At 36.0% G+C, this 16,520-nt stretch overlaps 1 protein-coding gene across 2 annotated transcripts in view; it reads right to left on the reverse strand.

Moving 5' to 3' along the window:
• Window positions 1-13,097, reverse strand: part of LOC149143458 (Pyridoxal phosphate (PLP)-dependent transferases superfamily protein) — a 223,139-nt gene extending 210,042 nt beyond the window's left edge. The window contains exons 1-2 of one of the 2 annotated variants that reach the window (XM_089453376.1): window positions 12,615-13,092; window positions 9,627-9,674 (exon numbers count right to left, since the gene is read on the reverse strand). In XM_089453376.1, the coding sequence (XP_089309502.1) occupies window positions 9,627-9,674; window positions 12,615-12,803 (237 nt within the window). In that variant the 5' untranslated portion in view covers window positions 12,804-13,092. Of the gene's footprint in view, window positions 1-9,626; window positions 9,675-12,614 lie in introns of both variants that reach the window. The other variant, XM_089453377.1, reaches the window with a different exon arrangement.
• Window positions 13,098-16,520: the final 3,423 nt, after the last annotated feature.

The following is a 16,520-nucleotide window of genomic DNA, read 5'->3' on the forward strand; positions in this document are numbered from 1 at the left end:
ATGGAGCCCCATCCCTCTACACAGCAAAAGACCACAAATACGAGCACTTACAGTTGACCCAACCCCTACTCCACAGAACAAGGCATCCAAGCAGTAAAGGCAGAAGCGACGAGGTCAGTTGAGCAGCACAGGAGGCCATACCATGAGAAAATTACAGCCTGAGGCAGAGGCGATCACAGGATGGGCACAAAGATTTTTCATTTACTTTTCTGTCTGGTTATTTACTTATTTTTGTCCTGTAACATGCCTTCCTTTCAATGAGGCTTTTAATTCTGTAATGTTTTGGGCCATAGAGCCATCTCTGACTGAGACAGCTAGTCGACCCGACAGTTGAGTCTAGACTAGAGATATTTTGCTCCCCTCTCCAGATAAATAGGGGAAAGCAAGACTTAACAAAGGTTCAAAAATTCTATAGAAAAGACTACATGCCATTTTCAGACTATTTTTTCTTTGTAACTCAGATCTTTTTCAGAATATCAAGGATATGGTGGTGATTCCCCCTTCAAGTATTACAGCATGTGTTCCTTCTATTAAATCTTGTTTTATGTTCATCTTTCCTCATAGATCTATTTGTATTGATATGTGAATGAAAGTGCCTATAATATATCACATATTCACTTGTCTCAATATTGTTGATGCATATACCTGTGTGGACTATTGAAATCATATCTTTAAATCTGCAACACATGAATCATTGCATTCAGCCCCTCCTTCATCCATTATTTCTGCTTGTAACTCAAATAAGTATAGAAATCCTTAATGCCGCAAGCTCTATGTGTCAAGTGTAGAACTCTTGAAGCCTTATGCGATATGTGATGAGTTTCTCCTTCTCTTTATCGTCTCTCATCTACTCTGCAAAAGCTTATTAAGTTGTAAGCCCTTGAATTACTCGGCCTCCGCTATTTTCATGCATATTTATGAGATCTGAACTTATGAGGAAGTACCATAAATTCATGTTTTATTTCTTTGGATAAATGAACCAACCCATAATGTATACATATAGAACATACGTGAGGTCATTTGAGACACTCCTAATTTAGATGTGCTCAAGCACTAGTCTCGTAAGCAATCCAACGTTGTCTCTGGGAGCTACAACAACACCAATCCTCTTCTTGATGTTGAGACCATCATCATCATTACTGCTTCACCGAGATCTTTATCATAGTACCACAGAGATCCTTATAGTTGCATCTTGCTTAATCACCATGTCAACGAGGTCTTGTTACTTCTGCACTATAAAGGTAATCACTGAGATTATTGTTGTTGCAACACTATTGTACATAGACTTATGACAACATCCTCCTTGCACCGAGATCATAGTTATGCCGAGAAGTTGTGCCACTGTAATGCCTATCCGAAGATCATAGTGATCCATCCAAAGTGTTGATTTGTTGCCTGCATTCAAGCTTTCTGTACCATTGTTCCTTATTCGCAATCTCAGAGAGGAGTCCGAAGACATCACTGTAATTGTAGCCGAGACTTCAAAAGTATGTCGAGGTTCTGTCCTCATCGAAGTTGCAGAGACTTATCGAAGTTCTGTGTTTCATGTGGTGACCTTAGGGGGGTATTTATAGGTGTTTCATCTTCATAATTAGTCGACATTGCAATGAGAACAGTTGTGTCTCTATTTGCAAGCCGACATGTCTTCTTTAACTTATTTAATTTATTTCCAGGCCGACATGACTGTGTTTTGCATCGTTTTGATTGCAGACTTCTTCTTGTGCTTGTCTTGGAGGGTTGTTTAGACTTTTCTATACATGACATTGACTCTTTGACATCCTAAGGCTCTCAATGGGAGCCACTAATAAATAAACCTCTTGCTCATGAAACCCATGCAGTAAGGAATAATAAATTCATTTTACAAAATCATAATTACAATGTCATGAAGACCAAACCTAGTTACACTTTCTTCAACACTCCCTCTTAACTAGGTAGGTATTCATGATAGTACTTGGTCATTGTCAATTTGAAGAAATTCTCAAAAGAAGAATCAGATTGGTAACCCATCTCTATAGCGTCATAGTAACCAACATTGTTTCCACAACAAGGCCTTGACTGACAGCTCTATCTCTCATTAGATCATAACACAATGTTAGGGAGACCAATGACTATAGACACCTTCATCATTGTCTCTCAAGGTACATACCCACCTGGGTGTTCACTAAGTATGACCTTCTAGGACTATTCTTATCTTGGGTTCCCAACCCTCAAAGAATATTGGTCCTCTTGCCTACGCTTGTCTTGGATGCCCTACACATCCTCAAAGAGCATTGGATGCCAGATGATTAGCCAATCCTCCATTCTTTCTTCCAACTTGAAGACAAGAATGTTGTGTCTATCTCTCCCTCTCAACTAGGGAGGATATCATGTGTTTACATTTCTCTTCATGGCCTTCACCTAGACTTACAGTTGTTAGTCCTGGTCTAGTGCATGACACATGAAATAGAAAAGCACAACTGTCACTCCTTTTTAATCAGGGGTGATCCAATCCAAGCTCCCTCTTGATCAAGGGCCTGTTAGAGCTCCCTCTTAGCTAGGGAATCCTCTATACATCGGCAACTTCTTCTTCGTGGGTCCTTTAGCTGCTTGATCAACTTCTCTCCTTGATGTCATGAAAATCAGTTGAGCTTCTTCCTTGTAGGGCAACAGCCATCGATCACTTTCCTCCTTAGTTCATCATGGCATTTCTTTCTTCATGGAAAGTGGCCTTCTTCATATCTATAACCTTCGTTATATGACTACTTCTTTCTCATCATGCTTCTTCCATCCATCACATGAATGCTAGTTGTACTTGTATTTACAAATCTTGTTTGAGTAGCCCTGCATTATCCAAATATTATTCAAGAAATCAAAACATCATATTAAATCAAATCATACCTTACGAGATGGCTCTTCATCATGACATCTTCTTGTAGGTATCAACATCCTACACACATATTGACACATCTCCCAAAGATATCCATTGTCAAGGGTCTTCATCATTTTCAGATTTTCATCAGAGTCTTCATATCTTTTCGGGAGATTTCCTAGTCAAATCTTCTTGGTCTTTTGGATGTTGATTGTCGTCATCATGGTTGCATACCTCAGGATTTCTTCCTTCCTCTGACATTCCATTCCCAAGAGCTTTCAATCAGAGTTTCTTAATTGTAGTCAACCACCTCGTTCTTCATATGAGGACATATTGTGTTGATTTCATCTAGTGTGACTCATCACTTCCTGCATCCTTTCAGAGGAGGAGATCTTTTTCTCTTGATTGTGTTTCTCAAGATAGAAGCAATGATCCATGCTACTTGCAACCATATGACATGGCATTATAATATTAAACATAAGCATACATACCTTATTTTACCTTCAGGTTATCGAGGTTTCTTCCAACAACTTCCTTGATTGAAGAGATCTTCAAACCCTTGATCTGCTTCATGTCATCACATCATCATCTCATGGTTTCCATAAGTTGGAGTTCCTGTTGAAACACTTTCTTCCTCTCTAGATTAGTGAATCCTACAATGAAGATTTCATCAGAGAATTTTGAGGATCTTGTATATCTCCAACTGGCAAATGTTTCCTTTTTGACTTGATGTATGATGAGCCTTGTCCTAGATGACTTCTTCCTTTCCTTCAATGTCCACTGAGGTTCACAAGAGCTATGTCCTTCATGTTTTGTCTATCATGGATTTTGTCCTTCATGATTCCCATGGTGATGTCACGAGCTCTTGTTAATGCTTCCATGATGCCACGATGCATCTTATCATCATTGTCATATCTTATAGAAAAATCTTGTGATAGGACCCTTTTGTGAGGGATACCATCTTACTCATAGGAGAGATTTGTTACTCCCTCTTTCCTTGGTTCATTTCTTCAGCTTCCTCCATCTTTCCAGTGATATGAGCTTCTTTTTATAATCTTTCCATAGCATTGAATCTTAGTTATATTTATTTTGTCTTGCTTGAGGACCAAACTTGCCTTTCCTTTCAGCACATATTTTAGTCCTTTAACCTTCAATACTCTTGTCATCAATTTATATTTCTCTATTTAGCATAGATACCACAAGTTGTCGAATGAGGTAACCTTCTTTGTTCATGGATATTTGTTACCTTGATGATTATCTTCTTATCATCTTTCCTAGATCTCTCAATTGAGATCTCATGAAGATATTCTTTCTTTCTTTGATACCTTCATTTTGTGTAGATCAGGTCTAAGTGATGTGACCTTCTATACTGCATTTTTCAGAGAATGTATCCTCTAGCATTTCATATATCTCTTTGATGTCTTCTTTCTTGGTACATGGGGATGAGAGAACCTTAAGAGTTCCTTCCCATGAATTCAAAGAAGACCTTTTTCCTTGATATGTTCACTGACTTCTTTTATCTATGAGGATTATGACAATCCTCCTCATTTCATGCAAGGACCTTTGATGACCCATTCAATCCATAGATCTCCTTGCAGTCATGAAGTCATTTAACCAAACTTGATTATAAAAATGAAAGATACTTACTTGACAAGTGAAGATGAACTCTTCTACTTGATCACTTTGATGCTGGTTGGAGAAGATGTATTGGAGTTTCCTCTTGGATGATCTTCTCTTCGATGGAAAGCCTTTCTTCAATGGAAAAGGTTGCTCCCTTTTGATGAGGATGATTTTTTGCTTCCCTTGGATGATCTTCTTCTAGGGCAAGGAAATGATCCTTGCTTTTATAACCTTGAAGGTGATGACAATGCTTTTTGTTCTTCAATATGCTTTGCCTTCTTTAGTAGTGTAGATCAGGATTGTTGCTAGGGTTTCAACCTATTTCAAGATGAGGTGATCTTTGATTTTGAGATCCTTTGAGTTACCTTGCTTTGTAAACATCTTGATGAGGGTCTTGGTGGCCTTTTGATGATGGTTGTGGAGAGACAAGTTCTTGCGGTTGTAGACTTGATCCTTCAATGTTGACAAAACCCTTCAACTTGCTTTGATGCCCTTCCTTTGATCTTTGAACCTTAGCTATGATTCCAAGTTGAAGAATCTAGGGCAAATGAAGTTGATGAGATTCTTCTTTTCATGATAACTATTTGTGAGGTTCTTTATATCTTTTCTTATTAGTGCAATCTTCTCTTATTATTAGAGTGCCTTCTTAGTTCATCAAATAGTTACCAAAAACAAAAGAGACAAGAACACACGATGTTGGCTTTCTACCAGGGCCAAAACCTCTCACTCTTTGAGAGGAAAGCCCGCACAAAATTCTTCTTATAGAGATTCCCATTGACAAATACCAAGACTATGACCCTTGACCTACTAGTCCACTCCAAGACCAAGACACCAATCCTCTTCTTGATGTTGAGATCATCATCATCATTACTGCTTCACCGAGATCTTTATCATAGTACCACAGAGATCCTTACAGTTGCATCTTGCTTTATCACCATGTCAACAAGGTCTTGTTACTGTTGCACTATAAAGGTAATCACTGAGATTACTGTTGTTGCAACACTGTTGTACCGAGACTTATGACAACATCCTCCTTGCACTGAGATCACAGTTATGTCAATAAGTTGTGCCACTGTAATGCCTATCCGAAGATCACAGTAATCCATTCGAATGTTGATCTGCTGCCTTCATTCGAGCTTTCTGTACCACTGTTCCTTATCCGCAATCTCACAGAGGAGTCTAAATATATTACTGTAATTGTGACCGAGACTTCAGAAGTATGTCGAGGTTTCGTCCTCATCGAAGTTGCAGAGGCTTGTCGAAGTTTTGTGTTTCCTGCGGTTACCCCAGCGGGGTATTTATAGTTGTTTCCTCTCCATAATTAGTCGACATGACAGTGTGAAACGTTGTGTCTCTATTTGCAAGCCGACGTGACTTCTTTAGCTTATTTAATTTATTGGAAGGCCGACATGACTGTGTTTTGCATCGTTTTGATGGCAGACTTCTTCTTGTGCTTGTCTTGGAGGATTGTGCTTGTCTTGGATGGTTGTTTAGACTTTTCTATACATGACATTGACTCTTTGACATCCTAAGGCTCTCAATGGGAGCCACTAAATAAATAAACCTCTTGATTATGAAACCCACGCAGCAAGGAATAATAAATTAATTTTACAAAAATCATAATTACAATGTCATGAAGAACAAACCTAGTTACAGTTTCTTCAACATCTTTCTCCTGAGTCTCTCACTGTTACTAGTCTTTGCACTGTCACTGAAGCCTCTGCGCTGCTGCTAACTCTGCTTTGTGCCAACTGCACTGCTGCCAACCCTGGACTACGTTGCCCAGTATCTGACCGCTACTAGTTAATGCATCTGTCACTCTGGCATCTGACTGCATCATGTGCCACTGATCCATCCTGCTACTAAAATATTGTGGGCTCTTGTAGCAAGGTTCTAATTCAAGAGGTGGACCTCCTCAAGAATCTTGCCCATCTTGTAGCTCTCTGGCGCTACAAAACCAAATCACCCCACCTCACTCTTGGAGGTATATCAGTGATCATGGCAAACTCTTCCTCCAATCTAAAGGGCAGTCCATCGATCTCTGCGAATGTAGCCTGTTGATCCTACTTCTCCTCTTTGTCCTTCTCTCTGAGAGGACATTGAATGTTGTAGTGGCCAAGCTCACCACATCTGAAGCATTTGATCTTGGAAAGGTCCCTCTTCCTCCTACGTTGCTCCTGTTGCCCCTTTGATGTGAGGGCCACATTATCTTCTACCTTCACTTGCTTCGTCCCACTGCTGTTGCTAGTGCCACTCATGGTGCTCTTCATCAAATCTCACCTCACCTCGTCCTGTTGCAGATCAGACCACATTCGATCTCAATCAAACAACTTGTCTTTGCCGAGAATACTCTGGACGAAGACCTACCAATCTTTTGAAACGTTGTTTAGAGCTAATCGCACCAATTATGTAGGCTGGGGCGTTTACCCTACTGCAGACAGCTTGTCTCGGACATCCTGAATCCTGATGAGGAAGGGGTCTATGCGCTCCCCTTTCTGCATTCTGGTACATCTCAGCTTCTCCTTAAGATACATCTTCCACTGCTTGGAAGATCCCTGGTATAGCATAGCAAGAGGTTCCCACATCTGCTTAGCAGTATCTTTGCCCGCTATGTGAGACACCACGTTATCTCGAACCCCATCGAGAATCAACCTCTTTGCTTTCGCCATCTCCTTCTTGTAGGTCTTCATTTGATCTACATCCGTGGGAATAGCTACCAATGCATCGAAGTAGGCTTTGAGTTCATATTCATCTAAAAAAGAGGAAATTATTGCCTTCCAGATCACATAGTTGGAGGCTCCCTCCAACCGATCCTAATCTCTTAGCCCTACTGATGCCATCTGAAAAAGTTGAACTCTTCTGCTTCTCCTCTACGCAATTGCTGACTGGCTCTACGCACTCCCTGCTGGAGTGGGAAAATTTACTCACAACTACTGCTGTTCTGCAGTGAAAAATCGAACTTCTAGACTAGAAGTTCCCTGAGGAAAGAATTCCCTCAATGTGTGCTCTTTCTTCCTCTTGACGTTATTCTGCAAATTGCTGCAAAATAACTGCGTCCCAGTTGAAGATCTGCTCTGCAAGGAAAATATTGTCGCTCCCTCTACCTTTGGTAATCTTTGATCTAGAAAATTTATTCTCTGTCAACTCTCTCAAAGAAATAAAATTTTCCTCAAAAATAGACCCTCCTACCCAAAGGAACTGCACAGCCTCTGAGGGTTTCGAACTGTTGCCTACGTAGGGCTTTGAAATTCCTCTTCCCTTCTGCCACTGAGCTCTCCGACTGCCAATCTGTGCTCTGATACCATGTGAAAATTTTGAAAGTCGAAATCCTATTGCAGCAATTGATGTTAATTCTTCTAATTGCTAATTCGATTAAACAATTTACTTGTTGTGTGCTACGGTAAATATTGAATTAAATACACTACAACCTTCACAAGATAAATACTGCGGAAGAAATAAAAATGTTGGAAGAATAGATGCGCACACACAAAAATACACGGTTACTTTGGACTAAGTCCCCAGAAAAAACCCAACTTGGGAAAACCAATGCAATAGCTGAGGGTTTTAATATCATGCAGTAGTGAATCTGAGTACAAGACTATGGATGCTCAAATCTAGCAATCCATACAGAGAAATGACTGACAATAAATCTAGTGAGAAAAATCTCACTCCCACTAGCGATCCGACATTGACCTTAGCTCAAGTTGAGCGGCTCTATGTTGCCTCTATGCAGTCACTGTGTCAGCCTACGCAATTGCGTCCCACAACTTGGAATTGCTTCCCTCTCACTATCTGATCAGTGGTTGTCTGGAAGATGGATCCTCCTGGCCTTCAGACTCTCTATCCGGCTTCTGGCACTGAATCACTGCGTCTCCCCAACAAAATACGGAATCCCCTCTGAAGCACTGCATGGCTCTGCGCTACCTCTCTGTGGCACTCACTCCTTCTCTGCAATGCACTCACTAGAGTTGGAAAATCTTCCTCCACCCTTACCATCCCTGCCCCTCTCACTGCTTTGAGCTCACTCGCTCTCTCTTCGGCAACTTAGCGCTACTACTCTGGAAATTGATCTGCTAGTGAAATCGAACTACTAGTGTGTTTTCTCCAAGCCCCATCGAGTTTCTTCTTATAATATCTTGTTGAGACATCAACGGCCAAGATTAAAACATAATCAATGGTTAAGATTAACTAGAACTTGATCCATGTCCTTCTCTAGAAGATTCTCATCATGACTTAATTAATACCCTTTAATTAATCATATTTCCTAAGTTTAGACTTAGGAAACATTAAAAAACTGGTTAATTATTTTAATTAAGTCGTCTCTAAGTGGAATTTCCAAAAACAATTTCCGGGTTTTGGAAAATACATGTATTCTAGCCTCTCCACCAAATTTCATGGCTAGAACACATCCGATGCTACAAAAACTAACATAGCAATCTCGTCAAGCTAGTCAACAACGGGCCATCTTTTTCCTATGATGCCAAGAAACCAAAAATTGCATAAAAATGTTGAAAATGACTACCAATAATTTTTAGGATACCTTCCAAGCATTTTTCTAGCAAAGCAAATCAATTCCAATTAAACAGAGTAGGTCTAGATCATTCTGTTGTGCCTCCCTGGCACAATAAGTACATAGGTAAACGAACCAACCACCCAACCAAAAGATACATCTATCTTTCCCAGGTAGTAACTTTAAACTAGCATGAATCTCATCTAAAACACGCATCTGCAGATAAATCCCATAACTTTGCCTTAACATGTCAAACAAAAATCAGTCAGAAGTAGGTCTGATGTTCTTTTATCTTTTGTCCTAATTGATCTATGTCTTTTTTAACTTATTTTGTCTATGGAGAGAGCTCTAACTTAGAAATAACAAGTGTTTATTTTAATAGCCAATCAGTTTTTTGACCCTTTCCCTAAAAAAAAACTACCTTTTCCCATGTAAACCATGTGTGAAGTTGCAAAACTAGTTTATTCCAAAATTGTCAACATGACAGAGAAAGTTATTGAAGCTATAAGTTCTAAATTCAAACCATATGATTTCAATGCACAATTAATTGATTTAATCAAAAAGTCGCATATATCAAAGATATGTAGTGACGTTAAGTTTCACATGTAACGTTCCCATGTGCATCCCTTCCGAAAGGACAGCAAGTACCTGAGCAAGTGACATGCAATCTTTGACACTGCGGAACAATTCTTGCATCTGCAATTGAGAATGGACATCATAATCAGATTACCTAGAAACTGGACTAATTCTTTGTAAACATTGGCATACTCAATAATGTATGCATGAAGATGTCTTATTAACATTTACCGTGCTTTATTTCATTCAGTGCTTCATTAATACATTTCCTGTTTACTTCATTATTGTAATTTTCCTACTGGAAAAAGGTCTGCAGTAGAAAATGACCATAACAGTATAACAGAATTTTCTACTTACATGTTAGTATCACAAAGATAGATAATGTCCTAAAGTTGCAGTGTGGCTTTTATTTGTCTGTTATTAATATTATCCCATGCCTACAAGATCCAGATGATATTTTGTCTATAACTTAAACAAGCCTAGTCTTTTAAAGCATTGGCCTGTTCTCCGGAATGATTTGACAAAATTTGGCGCTATTACTAGACCATCCAAAAACAGACTAATAGATAGAGATCCTGTAGATGATAGGTCCAAGTCCTAGCCTCTTCACCACTTCTAAATGTTTTTAAGTAGCAGGTCAAATAAAGATGCCAAAAGTAGCCCTGACGAAAGATGGGAAAATCATAGCTACTGAAAAGAGGAAGATAATCCAATCAAGCTTGAAGCAGACCAGGAAGATCTAATGAAACAATGACTCTGATTAAGATGACAGGTTAAAAAATGTCAACCAACGCAGCATAAGACAAGCCACACTCAGTATATAATAGCATAAAAAGACATAGATATTGACATGGCAATTTCATCCTTGATATAATCTTAGTTCAGGTGAAGAATCAAATGCTAGACATGGGTTTTTCACACTTAAAATGTGTGATTTCATACCATTCTCTTTTCATTTAAGCTCTATAACTAGCTTCAAATTTGAGTACTCATCATTAAAACTTTAAATATAAGAACATTAAAAACACATACATGTATAAATATTGTAAACAGCTGCACAGAAGGCTTAGTAACATTCAGCAGCTTAAATACACACCGCACCAGCGTCCTGAAATCTTATGCTGAAATCCAAATAATTTTAAAGTGCCCATGTCTAATGATATGTTGGAGTATCTTTCAAAAATATATATTAACCAGCTTTATCGTAACCAATGCCCAAATCCCTCTCACAAGGAAAATCCGGAGTTAACAAGGTATCATATTGCCTCCGTCTTTGGCAAATCTAGAAACAAACTTTTGAGTGCAAGTCCATTGAAATGTTAGTATCTTCTCCGTTTCTAATACTAAGAATGTTTGATGGGTATGCATGTTAAGTGGATTCCTCTGGCTTGTGGTTAATTTCTTGCTGCGTGTCCTGGTTGGTAGTGAGAAACCAGTTACCAATCCTATGGCAGCATTTTCCTTCAATGTATAATGGTAATATGCTAATACATTAAACACGGACCACAGTTGTCTGTGAGCCCCACATTGAAACTTTCCACATTACAATGATGGGTTATGATGAACTATAGGTGCCTCGAGGCTGAAGCTATGGTTGGTGTGTCAGTATCATATTCATGATAATGTTATTGGATGTTTCTGTGCTTTAGATGGACCATTTGACCTGTAGTTATTTTCCTTAGGGTTGATGCGTTTCCACTGCAATGAAATGTTGGTATTTAATCTCACAGTGGTGTTTACAGTGGTGAAATGTTAAACTTTTAAGTTTGCAAATGGTTTCTTCTAAGACTTGTCACTATGAGCTACAAAGACCCTCGCATGAACCTTAAATATTAGAGACCTCGTGAAGATCTTTCGAATTTTAATTCGATCGTGGTTTTCTATTTTAACTCTAGAAAACATAAGAAAAAACTGAGACAGCATAGAAGCCATAATGCGAAACAGCTTCAATTATGCATTCTTGACAGTATGCAACATCAACCCATAATACTACTGTTGGAATTTGTGTCTCTTTCACAGCTCTCAGCAAATTAAAAGCTTGCCACTATCAAATGGCATAGCTTCGAAAGGCAAGATGAAGATCAAGTGATTACTTTAAGTTAAAAATGTACATCTGCACAGGATATAAATTCAGAATACCTAATACTCAATTGGATTTGGTTGCACTATCTGCTATTTTTCTTTGTATAGAAAACCTGTTTTATTTTTAATTCATCCATAATACTGTGGAACAATTACTCGAAATATTCGCTATCTATTCCCGTTAACACGACTCAGATAGAATGGAATGTTACCCTATTTACTATTGTAAAGAAATCCATTTCTTAACCATTTAACTTCTCGTCAAAGCATGACTTTCCTTTAAATGTCTTTGTGGTGCGTAGCATGTATTTTCCTTTTAACAAAATGTCTTTGTGGTGCATAGCATGTATTTTCGTTTTATCAAAATGTCTTTGTGGTGCATAGCATGTATTTGACCAAGCAAGTTGGAGAACAGGGCTTCAAGATAGTTGCATCCTCTATTGGGCAAATTGAATCAGCAAACAAAGGAAAACGAGAATGTATTTGACTAGTGAACCTGGAGAACAAAGCCCGAAGATAGTCGCATCTTCTATTGGGGAAATTGGATCAGCAATCTCATGAAAAAGAGATAAAACTGCAAATAGCTGGGAATAATTTGATCAAACAGAATGGCTTATCTTTTCTCTTTTCACAGAAACTACCCACTTTTACCCTTAGAAGAACCAAAACTACTAAGATATGTCACTTTGTGGATTCTAAGTAGAATCCATATACTTTGAGGATTCTCAGCTAGATTCCATATACTTGAATGCTCTGAGAATGAAATTTAGGTTAATTGTAGTAAACTCCCACCTGTTTACCACGATACCACATCCCAATTGACTTCACCAACAAAAATACGGAGTTCAGAAAATGACCGCTTTAGGAAAATGTTATTGTTGTTATGAGGTATTAATTATATGGGATTTCAAACCAAAGGGAAACCAAATGAAAGAAATAGAAAAGTAGAAGATCTGCAATAATTTATGTCAACGATACCTGTATCATGACAGGCGTGTCTGTTTCCAATAGCCGCCTGGCAAGCTTGGCATGAGAGGCCATTGTTTTCTCTGCTTCCTGTGTATTGTTGTATGCCCTTACCCTGCCCAGAGAGAATGAAAATGGGGAAGGGAGGGAGACGGTCGGACACCGGAAAATAGATCTATCAAATCTTTGCAGGATTTGCATCAAAGCACTCACATTTATCTCCGAATCTCACCTTCCCCGACTTCAAAGGCCTCGTGTTCCAAATCCTGAGTAAAGACAATAATTTTCCTTTTCGCTTTCCTGTGACGTTTTAACAGGTCGTGGCTCATAGTCATACGAAGCATACAAATATTTACTAACTGGTCACGCAGCTGCTGGACCACATTTGTTGTGTGGCAGACCACCCACAGCAGAGCAGGTGGGAAGGGGGTGTTGACAGCTGGCAAGCGGATAGTGGTTTATTTTGTTTTCTGATTTTCTTCGGTTTAATTGTTGGCGGGCAAGAGTCATAGACCTCAAACTCTCGCCAGTCTCTGACTTGGATTCTTGCATAGATTCTGAAAAGTGATTGAGATTGTATTGGCATCGAATTCTATTCTAGAAAATTTACAATTTTGTATTTATTTGAAATTTAAAAAATTATGAGATTTTAAATTTCGAGTTCACAAACATATGTGAAAATAGGAGAAAAGAATATTTTTTAATTGTGAAAATAGAAGGAAAGAATATCTTTTAATTGATTTATGAGTGGCGTATAATTTTGTTAATATAAATTATGTTGTAGGTTTGTTATTTAAATGGGATATTTGTTTAAACAATCTATTATAAATGGTAAAAAAAAAAAAATTGTTATATAAGTTTTATTGTATTTAGGATAAAGAGTTAGGGAGAAAGAAAAAATATTATATAGAAGTGTTTAATCTCACTCACAAAAGGTGTACATAGAAGCCAATATTTCTTTGAGAGAGAAAATTCTTATTACTAAGTTAAGGATTAATTCTCATCAACTCCGTTGTGAAACACGGAGTTAGAAAAAGCCAAAAGAAGTGTGGGAGAAAAGAATATGTATTTTTTGTTCTTCCCCAAAAGTGAAAACAGAAAAACACTTTGTTCAGAAACTATTCGGCAAAATCACATAACCAATCTTTTGTGGACACGTTTCGAACCAGCCAGTGTGGTTCATCGTGACGATGAACCACACTGCGTCGACAAAAGATTGGTTATGTGATTTTGCCGAAGAGTTTCTGAACAATGTTATGGATCACAGAAGTCTAAATTCCTTAATAGAAAAACACTTTATTTTAGAATGTGAGACATTCAAAAAATTGGGAGTGTTTATTGTGAGGCTTCATACGAAAAAGGTCAAATATTTCACCAGATGAAGAAGCACTATGTGTCATAAACTATCTTTAATCTCGTATGTTAAAATGATTTTCTTTCTTTCTTTCTTTACCGCATATTATAAAAGGTGTAATGTAAATATGTTATGTTTTTGAATTATTAATAAAAATTTGATAAAATTTATTTTTCTAAATTTTATTTTATTTTTTTAAATTAATTTATGAATTCAACATTTTGTAAAACTTTTAAATCACTTCATTATAAAATATTCAAAACTCAAACTTATAATTTCAAAAAATCTCTGCACAACTGTTCACAATTCCAAAAAAAAATGTACGGGATTCTAACTAAATGAAACCGAAATATATACTTAAAAAACCATTCAAATACGTAAAACAAATATAAACCACATTATGATTAGTTTTTTTTAATCATAAATTATATAATTCGCGGTTGTTATTTATAAAACATTATAAATCATAGGGAAGAATGATTATTTATAAGATATTATAATCAATAAACTTTGTGGTTGCTATTTATTTTTATACATAATTATAATATGTTTTATTGAATTTATTTTTATTTATAAAGTTAAATTAATTATTTTGTTATATTATAATAGAATATTTTAAAATTAATAGGTTAATTAAATTAATAAATTTTAAGAGGGAGATTGTTTAACAACATGCAATTAAGCTCTGTGAAGTTTTTTAAAGTTGGAGTGAGTGTCTTAATGGCATTTACTCTCAGTGACAATTTAAGAATCAGGATTCTGAAAGAAACATCATAATTTTTTTAGTATTTCAATTTTTTTTTATTGTGAATTTTTGTATTTTTATTTAAATTTAAATTTAGTCATGATAATGTTTTTAAGAAGATTAATATTTTGAAGTCAATTTTCACAATAATTTTCAATAGTTTAACCAAAACATTTTATCTTTAATCTAAATTCTTTTAAGTTTAAAATAGATTAATATTTTGAAATCATTTTTTACAATAATTTTCAATAGTTAATCAAAACAATAGATTAATATTTTGAAGTCATTTTTTACAATAATTTTTAATAGTTGAACCAAAACATTTAATCTTTAATCCAACCTCTTTTAAGTTTAAACTATTTTCTATTAATATTTAAAATAATGATAAAAATGTCTTTTTTATTAATTAATTTGTATGTATATACTAAATAATCATAATTTTATTTATAATAAATAAATAAAAAATGTAAAATATATTACATTAATATAATATTCATATTTTATCGAACTTAATCAATATTGTTTAAAAACTCTGAACTTATTGAAATATTAATCTAAGTTATCAATAGAACTAAACTCAAACTCACTTATTATTATTAAATCACAAATTAACCTACATTACAAACTATACTATTTTTTATAAAATAATTATATTTATTGTTTTTATTATTTTTTATATTTTCAAAATTTATATAAAAAAGAAAAAATATATTAAAAATATATATAGATATAATTTTTAAATTTTCAAAATTTATGTGATTAAATTAACTTATTAATTTTAATTATTATTATTATAAAAAAAATGTTATATATTATTCTAGAGATAACATTTCTATATCAATTAAATCATTTAATATTTGTACCTATTTTATTTAAATCTACTCATAATTTCTATATCAATTAAATCATTTAATATTTGTACTTACTTTTATTTAAATCTACTCATAATATTTTAAACTAAAATATTTATAATAGCATTAAAATAAATAATACAATTCTAATCATTTTTTTTTTGTATATGGTGGGAAAACCTATCATAACTCAGTGGTCAAACCAATAGTGAGGATAATCATTTTTGGTAGCTAACAGCTAATGCACGCTGGCTCATCACTGCTATTCAAGGTAAACCAGGCCACCTGAAATAACTCGTTGGTGGTCTATGGAGGGAGGCTTTCGCTCATGCCAGATGCCTCTAGGTCTTGGGCCGTTAACCTGTTTCCTTAGGTCTGAGGAAGAGGAGGAGCACGAAAGAAACAAGTTAACAACCCAAGACCCAAAGGCATCTGGCATGAGTGAAAGCATGTCCCATTAGAGACCACCAACTGGTTATTCCAAGTGACATAGCAGGTGGTGTGGTTTTCCTTGAATAACAGTGCATTCGTTGTTAGCAACCAGAAATGGTTGTCCTCACTACTGGTTTGACAATTGAGTTATGATAGGTTTTCCCACTAGTGCCTCCCATTCAACTTGGTTGTTAGTTGAAGCCCCTAATCCCCAGGTAAACTAGATCTCTCTTTGTTCGTAGGGTGAAAGATAACCCTTGCCACTCCTGCCTCCCAACAACATTAAACATTGTTTGTAAAACCAATTTATGGTGTTTTTTTCAAAATTTATTTATGATTGACCTATTGTTATGAAGATTTAGTTTTATAAATAAAAAATAATAATAATATTTTGTAAAGTAATTTGAGTGATTAGAAAATTAATTTTGTTTTCCCCTTCCATTTAAATTAATTTCTTTAAAATACATATTGCATGTTGTGATAAGATTCTTAATCGCCTCTTTATTCTCAGTCTAACATTTTATTAAGTTATTAGT

Source organism: Pinus tabuliformis, chromosome X, assembly GCF_031772625.1.
Source record: "Pinus tabuliformis cultivar Carrire ecotype Pingquan chromosome X, CPIR1, whole genome shotgun sequence".
In the NCBI taxonomy this organism is placed as follows: Eukaryota; Viridiplantae; Streptophyta; class Pinopsida; order Pinales; family Pinaceae; genus Pinus; species Pinus tabuliformis.